Source organism: Spinacia oleracea, chromosome 6 (genome assembly GCF_020520425.1).
Source record: "Spinacia oleracea cultivar Varoflay chromosome 6, BTI_SOV_V1, whole genome shotgun sequence".
Taxonomy (NCBI): Eukaryota; Viridiplantae; Streptophyta; class Magnoliopsida; order Caryophyllales; family Amaranthaceae; genus Spinacia; species Spinacia oleracea.
The window spans coordinates 127,434,888-127,453,658 of NC_079492.1; the positions used below are offsets into that span (position 1 = coordinate 127,434,888).

The 18,771-nt window shown below is 36.3% G+C and overlaps 1 protein-coding gene across 1 annotated transcript; it reads left to right on the forward strand.

The window, feature by feature from the left end:
- The first annotated feature begins 365 nt into the window (after positions 1-365).
- On the forward strand, positions 366-17,264 carry LOC110787092 (threonine--tRNA ligase, mitochondrial 1). The gene is made up of 20 exons (XM_021991668.2): positions 366-636; positions 720-957; positions 1,051-1,110; positions 1,332-1,421; positions 2,626-2,700; positions 2,842-2,970; positions 3,052-3,141; positions 3,496-3,584; positions 3,671-3,767; positions 3,849-3,935; positions 7,362-7,446; positions 7,777-7,871; positions 8,256-8,288; positions 8,366-8,452; positions 10,973-11,065; positions 13,640-13,732; positions 13,815-14,036; positions 14,231-14,302; positions 15,946-16,017; positions 16,685-17,264. Exons 1-20 carry the CDS (start codon positions 473-475, stop codon positions 16,778-16,780), a joined length of 2,067 nt encoding a protein of 688 aa, XP_021847360.1. The 5' UTR covers positions 366-472; the 3' UTR covers positions 16,781-17,264.
- Positions 17,265-18,771: the final 1,507 nt, after the last annotated feature.

The following is an 18,771-nucleotide window of genomic DNA, read 5'->3' on the forward strand; positions in this document are numbered from 1 at the left end:
AGAAAGGAAGGGAAAAGAAAGGAAAAGAAAGGAAGGGAAATAGGTTTTATTTTCCTGTGTTTGGTTTAGGGAAAAGAAATGAAGGGAAGAGAAGGGAAAACTAAATGACAGCTTTTAATTTTCTCTTTCCTTCCGAATTCCTCCAATTTTGGAAGGAAAGGAAAGTGAAAATTTTGTAAATGAGCTTTCCTTCCAATTCCTTTCATTTCCTCCCACTTCCCATATAATTATTTGTACCAAATACAGGAAACCTTATTTTACTTTTCCTTTCTTTTCTTTTCTTTTCCTTCCAATTCCTCCCAATCAAATAAAGCCTTTATGTATTTACTTTAAAGAATAAAAAAAAGTGTCAAAATTACCATCACCTTCTCCCATTACTATTATCAACGTATAGTTAGCCCTGTCGCTCACTCCTGCCCCAATTCTCTCTCCTCAGTCTCTCCTCTCCTCGCCGCCATTCTACAGCGCTTCCATGGCCGGCGGCGATAAAGCTCCGAACAGTAAGACAAGCCCTAGCGCTCTTCCGAAGGACGACGCATACCTCGCCGCAGTCATCCCCAAGCGAATCGATCAATTCGAGACCATTAAAGCTCAGCAAGCTCTAGAACGTCTCTCCCTCTCCGGCGAGCTCATCAAGTTCCGTCCTCCTTATTCTCCAATCTCTCGTTAAGTTTCTCTATCCTAAGATGATTTTGACTGGTTTTTGTATGTTTTTGAAGAATTACATTGCCGGATGGAAATGTGAAGGAAGGCAAAAAATGGATTACAACTCCATTCGACATTGCAGCGCAGATTTCGAAGGGTTTGGCTTCGAATTCGTTGATTTCAAAGGTCAACGGTGTTCTATGGGATATGCATAGGCCTCTTGAAGAGGACTGTGATTTGAAGCTGTATAACTTTGATACTGACGAAGGCAGAGATACTTTCTGGCATTCCAGTGCTCACATTCTCGGTCAGGTAGACTTCACACTCCTTTTTTCCTTTTTTTTTCTTTTAAATTTTAGTTTTCCCTAAATTCGTGGTGTTCGTTTTGGAATGATTGTTTTGTAGGCTCTAGAGACGGAGTATGGATGCAAGCTTTGCATTGGACCGTGCACTACTCGCGGCGAGGTGAGTTTTAGGTTTTCTTGTAGTCAGAGTATTGCTCCCCCTTTCCAATTTCCATATTTTGCACATAAACAATCGAGTTTATCACCTACATATTTCCATAATACTATATTGTTTATTTTTCTTTTTTGTGTATGATGATTTTTTCCTAATACATCTCTAAGACTTGGCCTATCTTTCTACCACAGTACCACCCATTGTAACATTTCCAAGTTATTGGACAGGGATTCTTTTATGATGCATTTTATGGAGAAATGAGCTTGAATGAGGATCACTTCAAACGGATAGAAGCAGCGGCAGCAAAAGCTGTTGCGGTATAACTTTTCTTTTAACAAGCTATATTTTGATTGTTTATGGCCAATTTTGTGTTTTAAGAAAATGTTTTTTTTAGTGTTGAAGCCATACTTTGTTGCTGAAGCCTTACTGCCTGAGTACTTCATAAATAGTTCTTTGCAATAATCTGACTCATAGATGATCTGTAATTCTGCAAACGGAAATTAGCAGTAGAATTGGATGTTATGTGTGACTTGTTAATTTGCAGTTGATATTCCTCTATCTTTCTCTTTTTATATTCTGTTATTGATTAGGGGTTTCGAACTGGAGGTTCAGTCAAACTTTGCACGCACATGTCTAGGTTTCTTTCAACACCCTTCCTCCCTGATGTGCAAAATATATATCTGTCTCTCTTCTTCCTTTGCTGACATTTGTCTCCTCACCACCACTCAAACAAGTAACTGCAACCTTTTCTTCTGGAGAAATTTCGGCGGGTTGCTGCAAAAATTAAAAGAAAATCCTATGACAGATTGACAGATGGGGGAATGTGAGGATTTAGTTAACTCCGTCGGTGAAGAGGTGAAACTCTACCATGAATCAATAACAAGAGTAGAAACTAAAATAATAGACAGATCTTAAAAAATAATACAGAGCACCAAAGGTTAGTGATGGGTAAAAAATTAATTCCTTCCACTCTTAAATCTTCTGTCGATCCTCGGTAGAATGGCGGCAAATAACTATGAGTAGATCCAGTTGAATAATTTGTAAATAATTTCAGGTCGTATTTCTCATTTGAAGTTAAAAGACTTTATTTTTTAGAGTGTGCCAGTAGAAGATTTTGAAAAGAGCATAGTTGCGGATGTACCAAGTGGTATGGGTTGAAGGGAACAAGTGCAGAATGAAAAGGAAAACAATTCAGTGCCCTTAATTGTTTGACTAAGCCAACTGTCATAATTTTAGCAAGAACTGGAACCTCCAACGACCACAAGAGAATCCAAATGCTCCAAAACCTTGCCTCAATAGTATACATACTTGGTGACTTGGTGTTGTTTTGATTGGCTCATACGTTTTTCAATTTTTGTATGGTTAATTATGTGAATATATTGTGGTTTGTCTTTTGTGAGTTTTGTTCCATTATGCACTTACTATCTCTTTTAGGCATGGTTTCTACTAGTAGTGTTTTTTTTTTTACCTTGTCTGTTTGTAATATTTGATTCATTGTTTTCTTGTTTCCTTCAATTGCAGGAGAAACAACCATTTGAGAGAATTGAAGTGACAAGACAACAGGCTCTTGAGATATTTTCTGATAATCAATTCAAGGCAAGTTTTATGCATACTGGGGGGGGGGGGAGTGGTAGGGTTGAGCTTGTTGGTAGAGGAGGTCTCATGAAAAATCATTATTGTAACCTTTCCTATTCACTCTATCCTTCATACTTGTGGTTGCTTTTTGTATGGTTTTAGGTTGAAATCATCAATGATCTACCTGAAGACAAAACTATAACAGTATATAGATGTGGCCCTTTGGTCGATCTTTGTCGTGGGCCCCATATACCTAATACATCCTTTGCCAAAGCGTTAAGTTGCTTGAAGGTGATGCTAATAGCTTCTGTGTTTGATAAAGTTTTGGTTGTCGAGTTTCTTGTTTCTTAAGAGTTTCTCTTAATTGACCAGGCTTCATCTGCTTACTGGAGGGGGGACAAAAATCGGGAAAGCTTACAAAGGGTCTATGGAATTTCTTATCCGGATTCAAAACGTTTAAAGGTGCTTTTTAATAGTGGCTGTTACTTTTCAATGTGCGTTTCCATTTTTGGGCTTGTACTCTGGTGTCATTCTGTACGTGTGAAATCTTGCTAAAAAATCTTGGGCAGCTGATTTGTCACCGGATCATTACACTGTCCTTTGCTAAAAAATCTTGCAGTACCTATCTTTTAGTAACATGTTTAGTGATTTAGAGCTTATGATTTCTGGAGCAAATAGTACAATTTCACATTTTTACTGGATGATTAGCTACTTTTTGACTTATTAAATGGTAGGTAAAGTTTGTTAGGTTGTGCTGGTGTGAATTATTGTAGATTCTCAAGTACTGTAATGCTTTTGATTATCTTTTTTCATCAGGAATATCTTAGGCAGCTGGAGGAAGCTAAAAAATACGATCACAGAATATTGGGTGTAAAACAGGAGCTTTTCTTTTGTCACCCTCTCAGGTTTGCAGAAAGGATGTTCATGGCAGTGATTTGATGATAGTTGAAGTGGCCTGTAATGATTTTACTTTATCTCTTTTGAATTTCAGCCCAGGAAGCTGGTTTTTTCTTCCACTCGGTGCCCGCATATACAATAAACTGATGGATTTTATTCGAAGTGAGTATAAGAATAGGGGCTATGAGGAGGTGGGTATTAACTTGGTTTCATGTTCATCATTTACGATTCTATGTTCCTGATCGCCCCTAATGATTTCATCGTGATATTAGGTAATTAGTCCAAATATGTACAATATGCAACTCTGGGAAACATCTGGGCATGCTGCAAACTACAGGGAGAACATGTTTGTGTTAGAGGTGAGCATTTCTTCACATCCATAGTATATTAATAAAGTTATTAGTTGCTATTCAGCTATTCTAGAGACGACAGGCTAATAACTTTGGGGGTTTGGTCACCTTTCATGGTAGAATGAGGCTATTCTATCGAGTGTGCCAGAAGCCCAGAAAGCTATCCAACTATCAGTTGAGTAGGGTGGATTTTATAATGTTCCTGTATAAACATATGGAAGGAAAAGTGGGTAATCAATACCATCGAGAGCAATGGGAACACTTGTTACAAAAGGCTTGTTTGTAAATATTAATGTCCTGTATTGGCCCCACTTCAAAATATTTGGTCAATCAAAGAAAAAAAGTGATCTTATTTCAAAATTTTGAGTTTTGCGCTACCTTCAAGCTTTCAACATTGTTAATGTTAGTAATTTGTGAAATTATCACCTAAGTATGATGGTTAATTTGCCAAACTGGTACTTGCTACACAGATGTGTTACTTCATGTGCTGTATATGCACAGAAGTTCTTCAAAAATCACGATATTTGTACTTTAAATACGATATAAGAAAGATGGTTTTGGTGATCATACTCTGATATTTGTATAGAATTCCTTTTCCTTAAAAACTTTCAGTCTTCTTTTCTTAATGCATGAACTGATTTTTGAAGCATGCAGCCTTAATATATTTGAAATTGAATGTTTTTTTCCCGTCATCTTTCCATGGAACAAAATGCCTCTAGTAGTTTGGATGAAATCAACCTACTTAGAGACAAACTTCCATAGAGAAATCGTTTATGAACATTGCAGGGAAAGATAAGTCATGGTTTTGCTAGTTAGATGGTAAAATACTTCTTTTAAGATTGTATTCTTGCCACGTTCCATATCCGATTGAGTTATTTTGCCTAATAGATGTGTTAAAGATTACAATTCATATTTTGTCTGTAGTGAACAAGGTAGATTTTGATGACTCATGACCAACTTCAGTAGGTCCATATTGTATGTCCCTATTTGGAGACTAGACAAAGTAGCTTTTGAAGAATCATGACCAATCTTACTAGGTCATGTCATCTTTCCCTATTGGAAGATGAGAAGCTAAATAGCAGAAGGCATAGATTTAGTATTAGGCTTTTGCTCTTTGTACCTCTTCCCAGCCGAGCTTTGCTAGTTTTTTGTTTTCTTTAAAATCCCAACAGAATGTTGCACTGTTTATGTTGGCTATGTTTTACACCTTTTCCAATACCATAAGGTTAATGATATTTAGAAAACAATAGGTTAGTTTCGGTCCAACGCACGGATGAGACTAAGTGATTTTTTTTTCTTCTGTTATGACTAATTTATTTAAAAGAATTTTTTAGTAAAATAAAGTAAACCATGTTTTATCATGGGTTGTTAGAGAAATAAGAGAAAACTGTTATTTATTCGAATTATTAAGTGATTAGTTCGGAGTACAATTTTAGAAGTTTAGGGTTTTGGCCAAAATATTTATGTTTGGAAAAAAGAGGATTTTTTTTAAACCGTTATTAGGTATCCGTTTTTTTAATAATTGAATGATATTCATAACCGTAAGCATGCCCGTATGGCCGTATCTGCTATCCAAAATTTCGGATCTGGTATATGATCTTATAACCATATCGATTATAAACTTATATTACCCTATTTTCTAGACCGGATATCTAACCGGGTTTTGCGTTTATAGGGAATTTGTTGAACCGACTTTTTAACTCTTGCTTTAACTAAAATGTAATAAAATAAAAGAAAATAAATAAATTCTTGTTTGGGTATGGACGTATAATAACATACGGAGTATAATTTATTTACTTGTACCTATCGTAGGTTTATAATTTTTTTTATAAAAAATCAAAATAATTTTAATATTGCTATTGCGAAGTAGTTACATACTACATATACTAGAGAAAAGCAATACCATAAACTTATGATTTTTTCCATTCTTAACATATATTATTCAAATTAGTATTAATATATTTTACTTTAGATTCTTGCTATAATACATGAAATCGTATTTTTTTTCATATACGAAGTACAGTCTATTATATAGAAGGAAACAAAAAGGAAAAAAATAATAATAGAGATTTTAAAAAATTCTTGAATTGAAATAATTTTTTATATAAAAATCTAAGGATACACCAGGAGATGACGCATGTCATTCCAGGTGTGTCTTTAAGTATATAGTTATTGGTGGTTGCCGCTATGATGCGGTAGTAATCATGATACTATTGTAAATTGATTGTGGCAATTTCATTATAAAATAATAATTAAATTCTTGCACCCTTTTTGGAATTTTGAAAAGAAAAGAAAGTTTTCTTGTGTTCAATAGTCCGAAGTTCATAACAACTTTGGTAACACGGTCTATAATGATCTTAAGACACTCACACGACTTTCCCTTAAACGGAAGTTGAAAAACCTTTATGTAACTTAAGGAAATGGCTTTGTTTTAATGCCTACTCCATATAGTCATTCTCTTGATTCTTAAATACTCCATCCGTCCCTTTTTGATTGCCATTATGCACATGGGTAGATATTAGATAAAGTGAGTCCATGAGGAGAGAGGTAGATAGAGAGCAAGTGGGAATTTTTTTCATTTAAGGTATGACGCAATCTTAAAGGGACATTCAATAGTGAAATATGGGGAAACAAAAAGGGATTGAGGGAGTATGCATTAAAAGCTATGAATTTCTTTAGGTATTTTAAGTGATTAATCTTTCCTCCCTCCATCCTTAGGTATAACCTCCTCTTTTTGGAGAAGGAGATGGGTGGTTGTCTACAGAAATATATACATCTTCCGTTATTTTTTTTATACTTGCACCATTTCCCTTATTTGGAAGTTGCATATTAATTGCATATTTCCTTTTGTAGTTTGCTTTCATATGCCTTTTCATGTGTTCACACAACAAATTCCCATTCTACCCTTGCATAAACATTTTATGTTTACCATTGTTACCCCACATTTTCTCTCTATTTTGTTTGTATTCACAATTTCACACGGGCACTTTTGATACATACTCTCTTTCTTAATCTTTGTGTCCAACCCAAATGTGCTATTATCAAAAGAGGAAGTACCTTGATTAAAATATCTATGTTGAGTAGCCATCAATTTAACTTTTAAGAGCTTGATTAGTAAGAAAATAGGGTGCGTTAGTAATCAGCCAACACAATCACTAGTAGTATAGTATAAATACTTTATTTCCTCAAACAGGGGAAGAGGAAATTACTCACAATTAAGACCTACTTAAACAACTCACAACTATTCTATTCACTGATTCTAGAATCACTACCTTTACTATGATGGGACAGTTCTTTGCAAGTAACTTGTTGCCACTGTGAAAGGAGAAAAAAAAGTTATGTTGAGTTTCTAGTTTGAATTTTGTCTTCTTACGGAGTATACGAAATGAGATAGGATTTTCCAATTGGTGTTTTGACTAAATTTTCCTCTTGCAGATTGAGAAACAAGAGTTTGGGCTTAAGCCAATGAACTGCCCTGGTCATTGTTTGATGTTCGATCATAGAGTGCGCTCATACAGAGGTATTCACTTCATGTAGCTCTGATGATATGCTATAGATATTGTTGGATTTATTCTTGTTTGGTGTGCTGTACAATTAGTTGGAATCTATCCTAAATTTTGGACACAAGGATGTGAAAATGCTTCCTAATTACACTTCTAATTAGATTCGCAAACGTGGCCATGTTAAAAAATTATAATGTGTAAATAGTTCACATTTTTATTGTAGTTTTCTATTATGTGATCTCCAGTGAAATGCACAAAGGACTTTCTTCTGCTTCTTACAGACTTTCTTAAAGAGTATCATCTTGTTCTGATTTGGTGTTCTACCTAACAGTTTTAACCAAATGCAGAACTTCCTCTTCGCTTTGCTGATTTTGGGGTACTGCACAGGAATGAGGCTAGTGGTGCGCTGACGGGATTGACTCGTGTTAGGAGATTCCAGCAGGTACCTTTTAACTATTCTGCAACTTTATGGTGTTAGGGTGAAGTGAACTGAGTTCCCGAGAGGGAAATTCTCTCATAAAAGGGGATTGAGTTCAAGAATATGGACAAAACCAAAGCTGGAGCTAAAGTGTGGCCCAATGAACTTTAAATGATGTCCACATTACCATATGTGATCCAATGAGCTGCATGCATTGGGTTATTCACTTAATTGCATGTTATAGGGTATAATCAATTCTTCTTTGCAAGTCACTAAGCTGGGTGGTTTCACAATAGAATTGTATGCTCAAGGCTGTCATGTTGCAATATCCCCCTCCCTGAATCCTTCGTAATTTCATGTGGGCCAATTGAATTTGTGTTGACAAGTTGAAGTTCACAATGGTTTCAGGATGATGCTCATATCTTCTGCAGGGAAGGCCAAGTAAGTTGGACTGTAAAACTAAGTCTGTTACTTTTTCATATACCCCGAATAACTAACTTGTGTTTGTTAATGTTCAGGTGAAAGATGAAGTCAGGGCTGCACTAGATTTTATCAACTACGTGTATGACAAATTTGGGTTTACCTTCGAGCTAAAGCTGTCAACTGTATGAGAATACCCTCTTATTTCCTTTTTAGTACTTGCTTTCATCTGTATTAGTATATGAAACAGTGTTTGTAAGATGATTTCCTGTTTTAATCCTCTTGTGTTTTGTTTTTATGTAATGTCTGGTGAATCTGGTCGTTCCTCCACTTAATGCCTTTACATACACGTGATACACCTTTTCTCAAATTACCAAAATCTGAAAGAAAAGGGGGGCGGGGGGATGTTTGCCATGTTTATCTGATAATTATCGCCGATGATGATCCTATAAAATTGCTGGTATTGTTTGAGACCTTTGAGTACATATAGCTTTTCAAATGTGTGATTGGTTCCCTCTTGTAGGAGGCCTTAAGCAGATAGTGTTTTCTCCGTATAAAAATCTACTATGAGTATTTCTGTGTTGATAACCTCTGGTGCCCGTTTGCCGAGTAAGAAATTACAGTAGGTCCTTTCTTGATGAGTCTGTCCTGCTAATCTGCTACCTTGCAGTCAGCTATATTATTCCTTTTCTTCCTGCGAGTCTGCGACCTGTGGAAAAATTGGCTGGTGAGTTTGGGCTCTGTTAGCTAATGTTGAACTGTTTTGGGCCTGGTGAACAAGCATGGGCCTGGTGAACAAGCATATATTGCTCCCTGGGTCATTTTTTCTAGAACTTGATCTAAGATAACTCATTTACGTATCTATAGGAATCTCGCATTTTTCTTGTGCAAGGTTATCATCCTTGTTACTTGTGTAGCACTTGTGTAAACTAGATGGTGAAACCATATTAAGGAAGTTGGAGTGTAAAAGGAGGTTTTTTCACATTGGATAAGAAGTTACTAGCATCACGTTGTGAAGGTTGTGAACCAAACGTCCCCTGAAAAGAAAAATTGTCCGCATAAGAGGTGGGGAATAGTTCCACTAAGAAATAATTTTTAATTTATTTACAGCCATTTGAGACTTGTGACCATAGACTCACAGTTAATCCTGATTTTAAATTTTACACTTCTTTTTCAAATTTTCTTCGTTGAATAAGTTTGAGCCATTGCTATAGTTATCTTCCCTTAGGGTTCACGGACTTGTAACTCCATCCCATGTAGAAACTCTGCTACATGTTCCTTTTCCTTCTTCGCTGAAGAAACTAATGGATGACTGACCTACTCTGGGTGAAAGTTTATTCTTCAACCTGAAACAACCTTTTTATTTAGTTGAAAAGAAAAAGGCCTGGCATTTCACATCAACTGTGCCACAGTGATCAACCCCACTGTCAAACTTCCTGAAACTAATCTGTAACCACTGTTTCAGAGTCAATGGAGAATTTTATTGACTCTCTGTTACCGTTCTACCTATAGCTGTCAAAAATCGACCCGACCCGAAAACCGACCCGAACCCGACCCGAAAATACCGGGTCCTGAACAAGATTTTGTGACCCGAAACCCGATTTTATCCGAACCCAAACAACCCGAAAAGGAATGGGTCAAAACCCGATCGAACCCGTTTTGGACCCGACCGATTGAAAATCATTGTATTTATAGTAATAAATGAGATAATGAGAAAATTTAAGCATAATAGACACGTTGTTTTTACTATTGTTGTGTGTAATATGATTTTATTTTGAATTATACGCCATTTTATGGTTGAATTTAACTAAATATAAACTTTCGTAGGAAAATTTGTTAATTTGTGCCAATATTTTGTATATTTATCACCTAAATTAATGAAAATATAATGCGCGTTTTAAAATCTCTCAACCCGTTGGGTCGACCCGAACCCGAAAGTTCTGGGTCTTGAACAAGCATTTGTAAACCCGAACCCGAAAGTGTCCAGCCCGATTCAACCCGAACCCGAAAGTAATTTTTTATAACCCGACCCGACCGACCCGTTTGACAGGTACTTCTACCTATAGCTAATGTATAAAACGGGTAAAGATTCTGTCTATCTTACAACTGTTCATTTTTTTGGGTCAAACAATGCATGCCAACTGTTTTCTTTCCCCTGACTAACGAATTTTCCTCAAAAAGACATTGTCAGTTCGCTCATTTACCCCTAATGACCTGATTCTGTTTGTATGTGTTTTGATCCCTATACTTGTTCATGTACTTTCCACTTGTAAAACCTTCGTCACGATTTTATGCATTAGGGTGTGTAGGCTTATGTTTGTTTGGAAACTGTACATTTTAGTTCTGTGGAGGAATATTCGGGGTCATATTTTTACTGGTTGTTATCTAGGGGTATGTCTTGCTGGAATTTTTTACAACAAAGGTAGGCACCTTGATTATACGGTTCTTTTTGTATGTGCATTATTTAACCAAGATGACCTGAGTCTGAGACTGTTAGAGTGCTCGACGAAAACAAGATATTTAGACAATTAAAAATTGTATATTTAGACAACACTGATGTCACATTGTACTTTGTGCTTTATATTTAGATAAATTTTCAACCTGTTTTCTTTGTATCCTTCACTGGATTTAGATAATCGATTCTGCATGTTTTTGCCTTATATATATTTAGAATTTAATTGTTTTTAACTGTTCTTTTTACATAGAGACCAGAGAATTACCTAGGAGAAAAAGAGACTTGGGAGAAGGCTGAGACTGCACTTACAGAAGCTTTGAATGAGTTTGGTAAGCCATGGCAGGTAAAATTTCGCCCTTCCAGTTAATCCCTTTATTTCCTATTCAAAACCTTGAATGCTTTCACTCCCCCTCAATCAATGAAAAAGTTAATTTTTTTCACATATAGTGCTTCAATTCAACTTGTAATTTTTCTTGCACTGAGACACTATCATGGCTTAAATATCATTGCTTGAAGTTGATTTTATGGAAGGAATTCATTTCTCTTATATAATGATGTCAATGCTATGATACCCCGACACTCCAGTGAAAGGAGGGTGTCGTAAAGATTGCTGTTGGCCGGGTTTTGGGCTGAGCCCATGGGCTGTGGGCCAGAACGGACCCACTCCCCGGCAAGCACACTCTGCACCGCGCCGGACCGGGTCAAAAATTTCAAAATGGGGCCTAGGCCCACAGGCCAGCATGCCCGGCCTGGCCCACAACCATCTTTAGGATGATGCATGTCGACACGACGGCAGGACGCGACACACGACACAACGCTTGACACGTGTCCTAGGAGGTGTCGACACCAGAGTCGGAAAAGGATCCGAAATCAGGTGTCGAGATCGGGAGGAGAAGAGAAAAGGAGTAAAAAAAAAGTAATCAATTTTTTGTTTCCAAGATGAAGATAAAGCTTCATAGGTGAATAGATGAGTCTTACCCGAAACCAAAGACACTGGATCTTGAAGCTTTTACTAATTCAATGAAATAGCTCTAGCAATCGAAGAGAAGAAAAAAATATGTTAGGGCTTTTGTTGTAGAGGGAAAAAGAGAAGAAAGCATTGTCGGCCTACTACTTTCTCCTTCCGTTATTGTGTTCCTCTTTTCTTGATGTTTCGGTGTTGCGGCCTTATTGCTGGTGGGCTTTTGCATGTTTTTTCTTTGATTTTACCTTTTATATTTTTTTTTAAGTAACTAGGGTGGGAATTGGGAAAGTAAAACACACCCACGTGACTACTCTTTATCACAATCTCAATGTTCGCTTTATTTATTTGTTAATTTTTTATGTTTACTTTTTTAATTTTTTAAAATACTTATTCTTATTATTATATATATATATATATATATATATATGTTTCTTATGTTTACTTTGAAAAAATGTTTTTATTTTATTTTATATTTATAAAAAGTATCGAATTTTTTTCCGATACTTTATATGGTAGCCATGTTTAAAAAACTAGCCAAGACAATCCTTTGACCTTGCTGGAGTGTGCAAAAATCTGGATCGGAGTATTAGATACTCCGCACAGACACAGTGTATGAAAAAGCGCGCTTAAGTGCTGAAGCGCTAGGGAAAAACGCTTAATTAGTCTTAGGCGAAGCGTGCTTTTCTGCTCTTCATTGAAATTATTTTTTCCTGTTTTCATTTTATGTTGGAATCTTCTCTTTGCATGTTGTTACTGTGTTATGGACCATGCCTTGTTAATCTTTAACAATAGAAAGTGGGCAAGAGTCCAAAAGAAAAGGAAAAAGAAGAAAAGAAGAAGATAACGGCCGGCGATGTTCATAGTATATTTGTTTCCTAGTGGGTAGTGCATGATAAACACTATTTTATATGCTTTAATTTTGTTAAAACAAAGAGTAATAAGGAAGCAAATCTGATGTTCATATATATTTTTTGTGGTTTAAATACTCTATTTTAGTCATATATATGCATAATAGTAAAGAAACCTTTAATATTTAAAAAGTGTGCTTCACTTTGATGAGGCGCGCGCCTTGCACTTTGCGCTTAGGCTCTAGAACTCTTATCGCTTTATTGTGCCTTGCGCTTTTTTATACACTGCTCTGACACCATGTCAGACATAACACTTCAATCCGTGTCTAAGCAACATAGTGTCAATGCTCTTCTAAATTTGTAAATTTTGACGTATTGAACTTCTTATTGTTGCCGTTGACTAACTACTTCCCCCACTTATTAAAACCCTTTGGTAAATTGAGATATTAAAGACGGTGTTCATTTTCACCAAGACTTCGTGTTTTACCTTTAAGTCTGCTATAATTTTTGAAAATTTCTGCCTTATTTTTAGTGCAGCGTGTCATTTTTCAATGAACTTTCAGTAATATAGATGGTGTGATGCTTAGTGGGCTGGGCATTAACGCATCACTGGAAGTAGGGTATTAACGAGTTGAGACGAGACCAAACCTAGGCTCGGCTCAAACTTCAAATGGTGAGATTGGGCTCGGCTAGAAGCTCGTGTAGCCTTGAAAATTGAGCTCGTGCTTGAAACTCACAAGGGTGAGCTCGACTCTAGGTTCGATTCAAGCTCGACTCTTAGGCTTAGCTTGACATGCAAATACGCAAGCAAAAGATACTTCGTATTGATTTGACAGTTCACTATTAATGAATTGTTTGTCTTGTAAATTATAATAAGATTATAATAATCTCATGAGAGAAGCTTTTTCTTGTGATGTTGTGCGTACTTTTTTTTTTTCCAATATGAATATAGAAGGATGTATGTTCGTCATGAGAAGGGCAAAGTGTGATGGCAAACAAGAAACTATGTTGTATTTTGTTAGTTGAAGGGCTAGTGTTATCTGTGTTTTTTCTTATTGCATGTGCGTCCATGTTATACTGATAAATTTATGTTCTTGTACCATAGTTAAATGAAGGAGATGGTGCCTTTTACGGGCCAAAGATAGATATCAGTGTCTCTGATGCCTTAAAGAGGAAATTCCAGTGTGCAACTTTGCAGGTTTGTTGTGTTCCACATTCAGATAATTGCAGAAAACTGGTATTCTGGATTTTAATGTTTGACACTATGAACCTAATGGCAGTTGGACTTTCAACTCCCCTCGCGATTTGATCTGTCGTACTCAGCAGAAGATGAAGCTAAAAGGGAGCGGCCTGTGATTATCCATAGAGCAATCCTTGGCTCTGTGGAACGTATGTTTGCAATTCTTTTGGAGCACTTTAAGGGTAAATGGCCTTTTTGGCTTAGTCCACGTCAAGCAGTTGTATGCACTGTATCAGAAAAATCTTCAGCTTATGCTCACGAGGTAATGAGATCAGACGATGATCATCACTGTTATTACTTTTCTTTAGGTGCTTATTTTGCTTGTTTGACAGCATCAGTTATTACTATACATCACAAGGAGTGCCCTGTAGCCTCGGATTTAACAATTAGCTCAATCTGCTAAGTGCTAGAAGAGTGTATGGATACTTTCTAAATAGCTTCTTAAAATGTTTGTAGGTGCGTGATCAGATCCACAAAGCTGGATATCATGTTGATGTAGATACAAGTGATAAAACCATCAACAAGAAGGTAAACAGTTTTTTTTTTCCTACGTAGTGTTATTTTAATGTAGTTATTGTCATAGTTGGCGCCTGTTTCCTTGTTTGTGCGGTTTTCAAGCATGGTATTGGTTCTATGAATATGACATGTATGTTTGTGCGTACTTATCTGTTTAAAGCATTGATTTATATGGTCCAATACACCGTTACCTGATTCGCGGCACCCCCCACGAACCACGAATTGGTTCTTCCGAGTTGGTGGTGGTTTGCAAATTGAAAATGATTATGCAGTATGACGATTTGTTATTAAGTTTTTTGTTAATTTATAATTGGACCGAATACTAGAATACCACAAACCATGATACAAAAATTTGTACCAAAAAAGTATCTAGCGAACCGAAAATCAACCCACTTGACCTCGAACCCTAATCTATACAATGTACCGAAGGGAACCACAAATTCTGTAACTCTGGTTCAATATTAGTAAAGGAAAAGAGTAGAAGGGAAAGGAAAGTGATTTTATTTCCAATGTTTGGTTTAATGAAAGGGAATGAAGGGAAGATAAAAGCAATTTGATTGTCAAACTTAAAATTTTCTCTTTCCTCTTAATATCCTCCAATGTTGGAGGAAAGGAAAGTGAAAAATTTAAAACGGAGCTTTCCTACCAATTCTTTTCCTCTCCTATCAAATCTCATGTTATATGTCTAACCAAGTTACCAAACATGGGAATAAAATTTAAAACTTCATTTTTTTTCTTTTCGTACCAAATCCCCCAACCAAAAAGGGTCTTAATAGTTGGTGGATGGACAAGGTCGTGGATATCTTATTTTCCATTCATCATCTTATGGATTTGTTTCCCTGGTTCCAGTCTCAAGTTGGCTACTTGGCTGTCTGTTATTTTAGGAGGTGCGAGGCTATTTCTTTATTTCCGTTTGTGTTTAATAGCTTTATCATTGCCTATATTATTTGTCTCTTCCCTGTCGAAAGTCTAGTGTACCCAAAGCATTCAAGTTATAACTTGATATTTTCCGGATCATGCTCTAACTGCGACAGAGTAATTTTGAATATGCTACGGAGTGTACTTTTTGTTTCCCTACCATATGAAACAAAGTTAGATTGAGCTTGGAGCATCTCGTGATATTATTTATTTATTGACAAAGAACTTTATCTACAATAACTCTGTATATTTCTTTGTTTTAACTTGAAGATTAAATTTTAAAATTTTGACCTTGGCCCCTCCGGCCAACTTGATGAATATTTTCAAACCAAGAATCTGCTAGTTGTATTGGCACCTGTGTCCGGTCACTCACATTGATGTTTTATCTTGTGTTGCATCTCACTTTTTTTAATTATTTTAAACTTTATTTATTTTATTATCGCTTATAATTTTTTTTTTCTTTTAACTTCCCGCTCCTTTCTGGTTTGTTCTGGTCACATTGACGATCTCCTATGACGATTCATGTTAGCCGACCTCAAATCATTTTGGGAAGGCTTTGTTGTTGTTGTTGTTGTTGTTTGTATTTCTGAAGACTTAAAAATATAAAGTGGGAGAGCGCTACCATATAGGAGTATTGTGCCATGTTGCACTTTTATTCATTGCTGAGAAGTAGTAATATTTTCAACCCCTTAAGTTGTGAACTAATGGTTGACGTCTGTTATTTTTGGCTCCTGCAGGTAAGAGAAGCTCAGATGTCACAATACAACTATATACTGGTAGTTGGGGAGAAAGATGCTGAAAATCGAGTGGTATGTTTTATGCTCAATTTTACCTTTTTTTGGGTGCATCTTTGAGTTGCATTTGGCTATATTTGTTACTCCCTCCGTCCCTTAATACTCGCACCGGTTTGACCGGTGCGGAGTTTAAGACATTTGAATTCACTTATTAATTTAATGAATGTTTGTTGATAGTGGGGTATTTTTTTTAATATAGTTAGTGGGAAGTGTGTAAGGGGTGGGGAGTGGTGAGTGAGGGGTGTTGATTTTTAAATGATTTTTTGTAGGAAATAGGGGTGTAGGTGGGGTAGTAGGTAAATGTGAGAAATAATATAATATTGGTAAAGATTTCCATTTATAGAAGCGGTGCAAGTATTAAGGGACGACCCGAAAAGGAAAACGGTGCAAGTATTAAGGGACGGAGGGAGTATTAACTTTTAGGCTTCATATCGATCACATTTTCCCATTCCTTGTTTCCTAATCTCAACCTACTAATATTACTTTCCATCTCCATTTGAGATTGTGACAGTCTATACTGATTAGCACTACGATGTTTAATACGCCATATTTCTCATTTTTATGAATAGTCGCATGTGTGTCTTTTATCTCATATGTCTGAAATTCATATCATTTTATCTCATATGTCTGAAATTCATATCATCTACCTTTGGGGCTCATGTATGCCCTGCTGTATACACAGGTGACTGTTAGGGTAAGAGATAAGAACGATCATTCCCCAATGTCCTTGGAGGATCTGCTTGTCCACTTTGGTGAAGAAGTGAAAGCATTCCACTAGCTTCTTGAATAGCTCAAGTGCGATTCTACAGCAGCATTATCAAATAGTTGATTTTGTTAGTTTTGCACGTAATTTAGTCTTTTTGGACCGCTCTTGGACTGACAGTTACTGATGCTTATTTCTGAGAATTCTCTCAATATTTTCGTTTCCAGATTGAGTGAAATGATAAATTTGGTTTGGTTCATATCTACAGCCAAATTAGTGGGTATCGACTCCAGCGAATAGTCAAAATTAGTTATAAGATCCTTCTTATTGTACACCAGTTTTCCAAAGCCTCTTACTTCGTATATCACACACCTGCTCTGTATTTTTATTGCCCAATCTTGAAGGTTCTATGGAGGAGAAAAAAGTTGTAACTTGTATGCTTTTTGACTGAAGAGTTGCTCATCTAATCTATTTTTCTGTATTTCCAATCTTGAAGTTGCAACGTAGGAGAAAAAAGTTGTAAGTTGTATTCTTTTTTAATAAAGAATTTCTCATCTAATTTATTTGCCAAATCTAGAAATAGACGTTTAATTTCTTGTATGATTACTTGATTAGTATTTAAGTGTCTAAAGTACAAATATTTGTTTAGAGACGTTTGAGTTGGCCAGAAGAAGCACCGCTCTTGGCTTGGCTAACCCTTATATATATAGGAAGACAGAAGGAAGACCTACTCTAAGATAAATTCTAAGCTTCTAATCCAAATTTATTTATACGGATTTTTCATGAAATACCCCTGAATTTTGGTGAAATTCACCAAATGCCCATCGACTTTCAGAAATTCACTCCTGTTTCATAACTTAATGTACCAAATATCCTTATGATGTCATCAATTCTAATTAACCCATTTAACTCACCCATTTTTCCCAATTAATCCAGTAAACTCCTAATTAACCCAATTTTTTTCTTTTTCTTTTTTCTTTTCTCTCTCCCCCACTTTTTCTTCCATCTTCTTCCATGGATCTCTGCCAAGCAACAATAACAACATCAACAACGTCGGTGGATCTCCCACCTCCACCAGGATTGTCAACTTGTCAGCCGCCACCATCGCCGCCAAGCAACAATAACAACATCAACAACGTCGATGGAAGCAAGCCGACGATTGATTTTCTTTGGTTTCCGGCTGCACCACCAACTCATTTTCTCTCCTCCCGTCGCGACAAGTCCAACTCCGTCAACCCCATCAGCGCCATCGATCAACAACTCCTACATCTCCCTTGGCAACTCCATCAACAACAAGAATTCTCTCTCTTCTGCTGTACTCAGCTACCTTCATCCCAAAAATTACTTACCCAGAAAAAAAAATCATGTAAATCTCTTCGAATTTCTCTTCGAAATACTTCGAAATTCTGTTTCAAGTCGGGCATTCTTGATTTTGGGGTTTGTTAAATTGATGAAATTTGTTAAATTTGTTCAATTGCTTTGACTTTTTTGCTTGTTTTGCGTTTTTTGGGGTTGTAATCCATTCAATTAATTCTGGGGTTTGTTAAATTGATGAAACTCGTTGAATTCATTCAATTGCTTTGACGTTTTTGTGTGATTAAATATGATGGACTTTGGTTTGGTTTCAATGGAAAAAAGTAGTCATGATTTGCTGGTGCTGATGGAAGGAGGAAGGAGGAAGGAGAGAGAGAAAAAATAATGGGTGGGCTAGTGGGTTAATGGGTGGGTTTTTTAGGTTTGTTAATGGGTGGGTTGATTAGGCTATTAATTAGGGATTAGCTGGGTTAATTAGACATTAATTGGTCGATTATAGTTTTGATGACGTCATTAAAAATATTTGTTGTATTAAGTTTTGAAATAAGGGTATTTGGTACATTAAGTATTGAAACAAGGTAATTTATGAATTTCTGAAAGTCGAGGGGTATTTGGTGAATTTCGCCAAAATTCAGGGGTATTTCATAAAAGATCCGATATTTATACCGAACCTCTTTGGCTAAAGAAGGTTTACCGGGCAACGCCATCATTCTTCGTACGGAGTATTCTTTAACGGGCAATAGTGCAATACC

Bases quoted from the DNA above. Each gene is read 5' to 3' on its own strand.
- LOC110787092 (XM_021991668.2), top strand. From the start codon at position 473: ATGGCCGGCGGCGATAAAGCTCCGAACAGTAAGACAAGCCCTAGCGCT. The intron at 958-1,050 runs GTAGACTTCACA...ATTGTTTTGTAG, and splicing joins GTGCTCACATTCTCGGTCAG to GCTCTAGAGACGGAGTATGG. The intron at 3,585-3,670 runs GTTTGCAGAAAG...TTTGAATTTCAG, and splicing joins TTCTTTTGTCACCCTCTCAG to CCCAGGAAGCTGGTTTTTTC.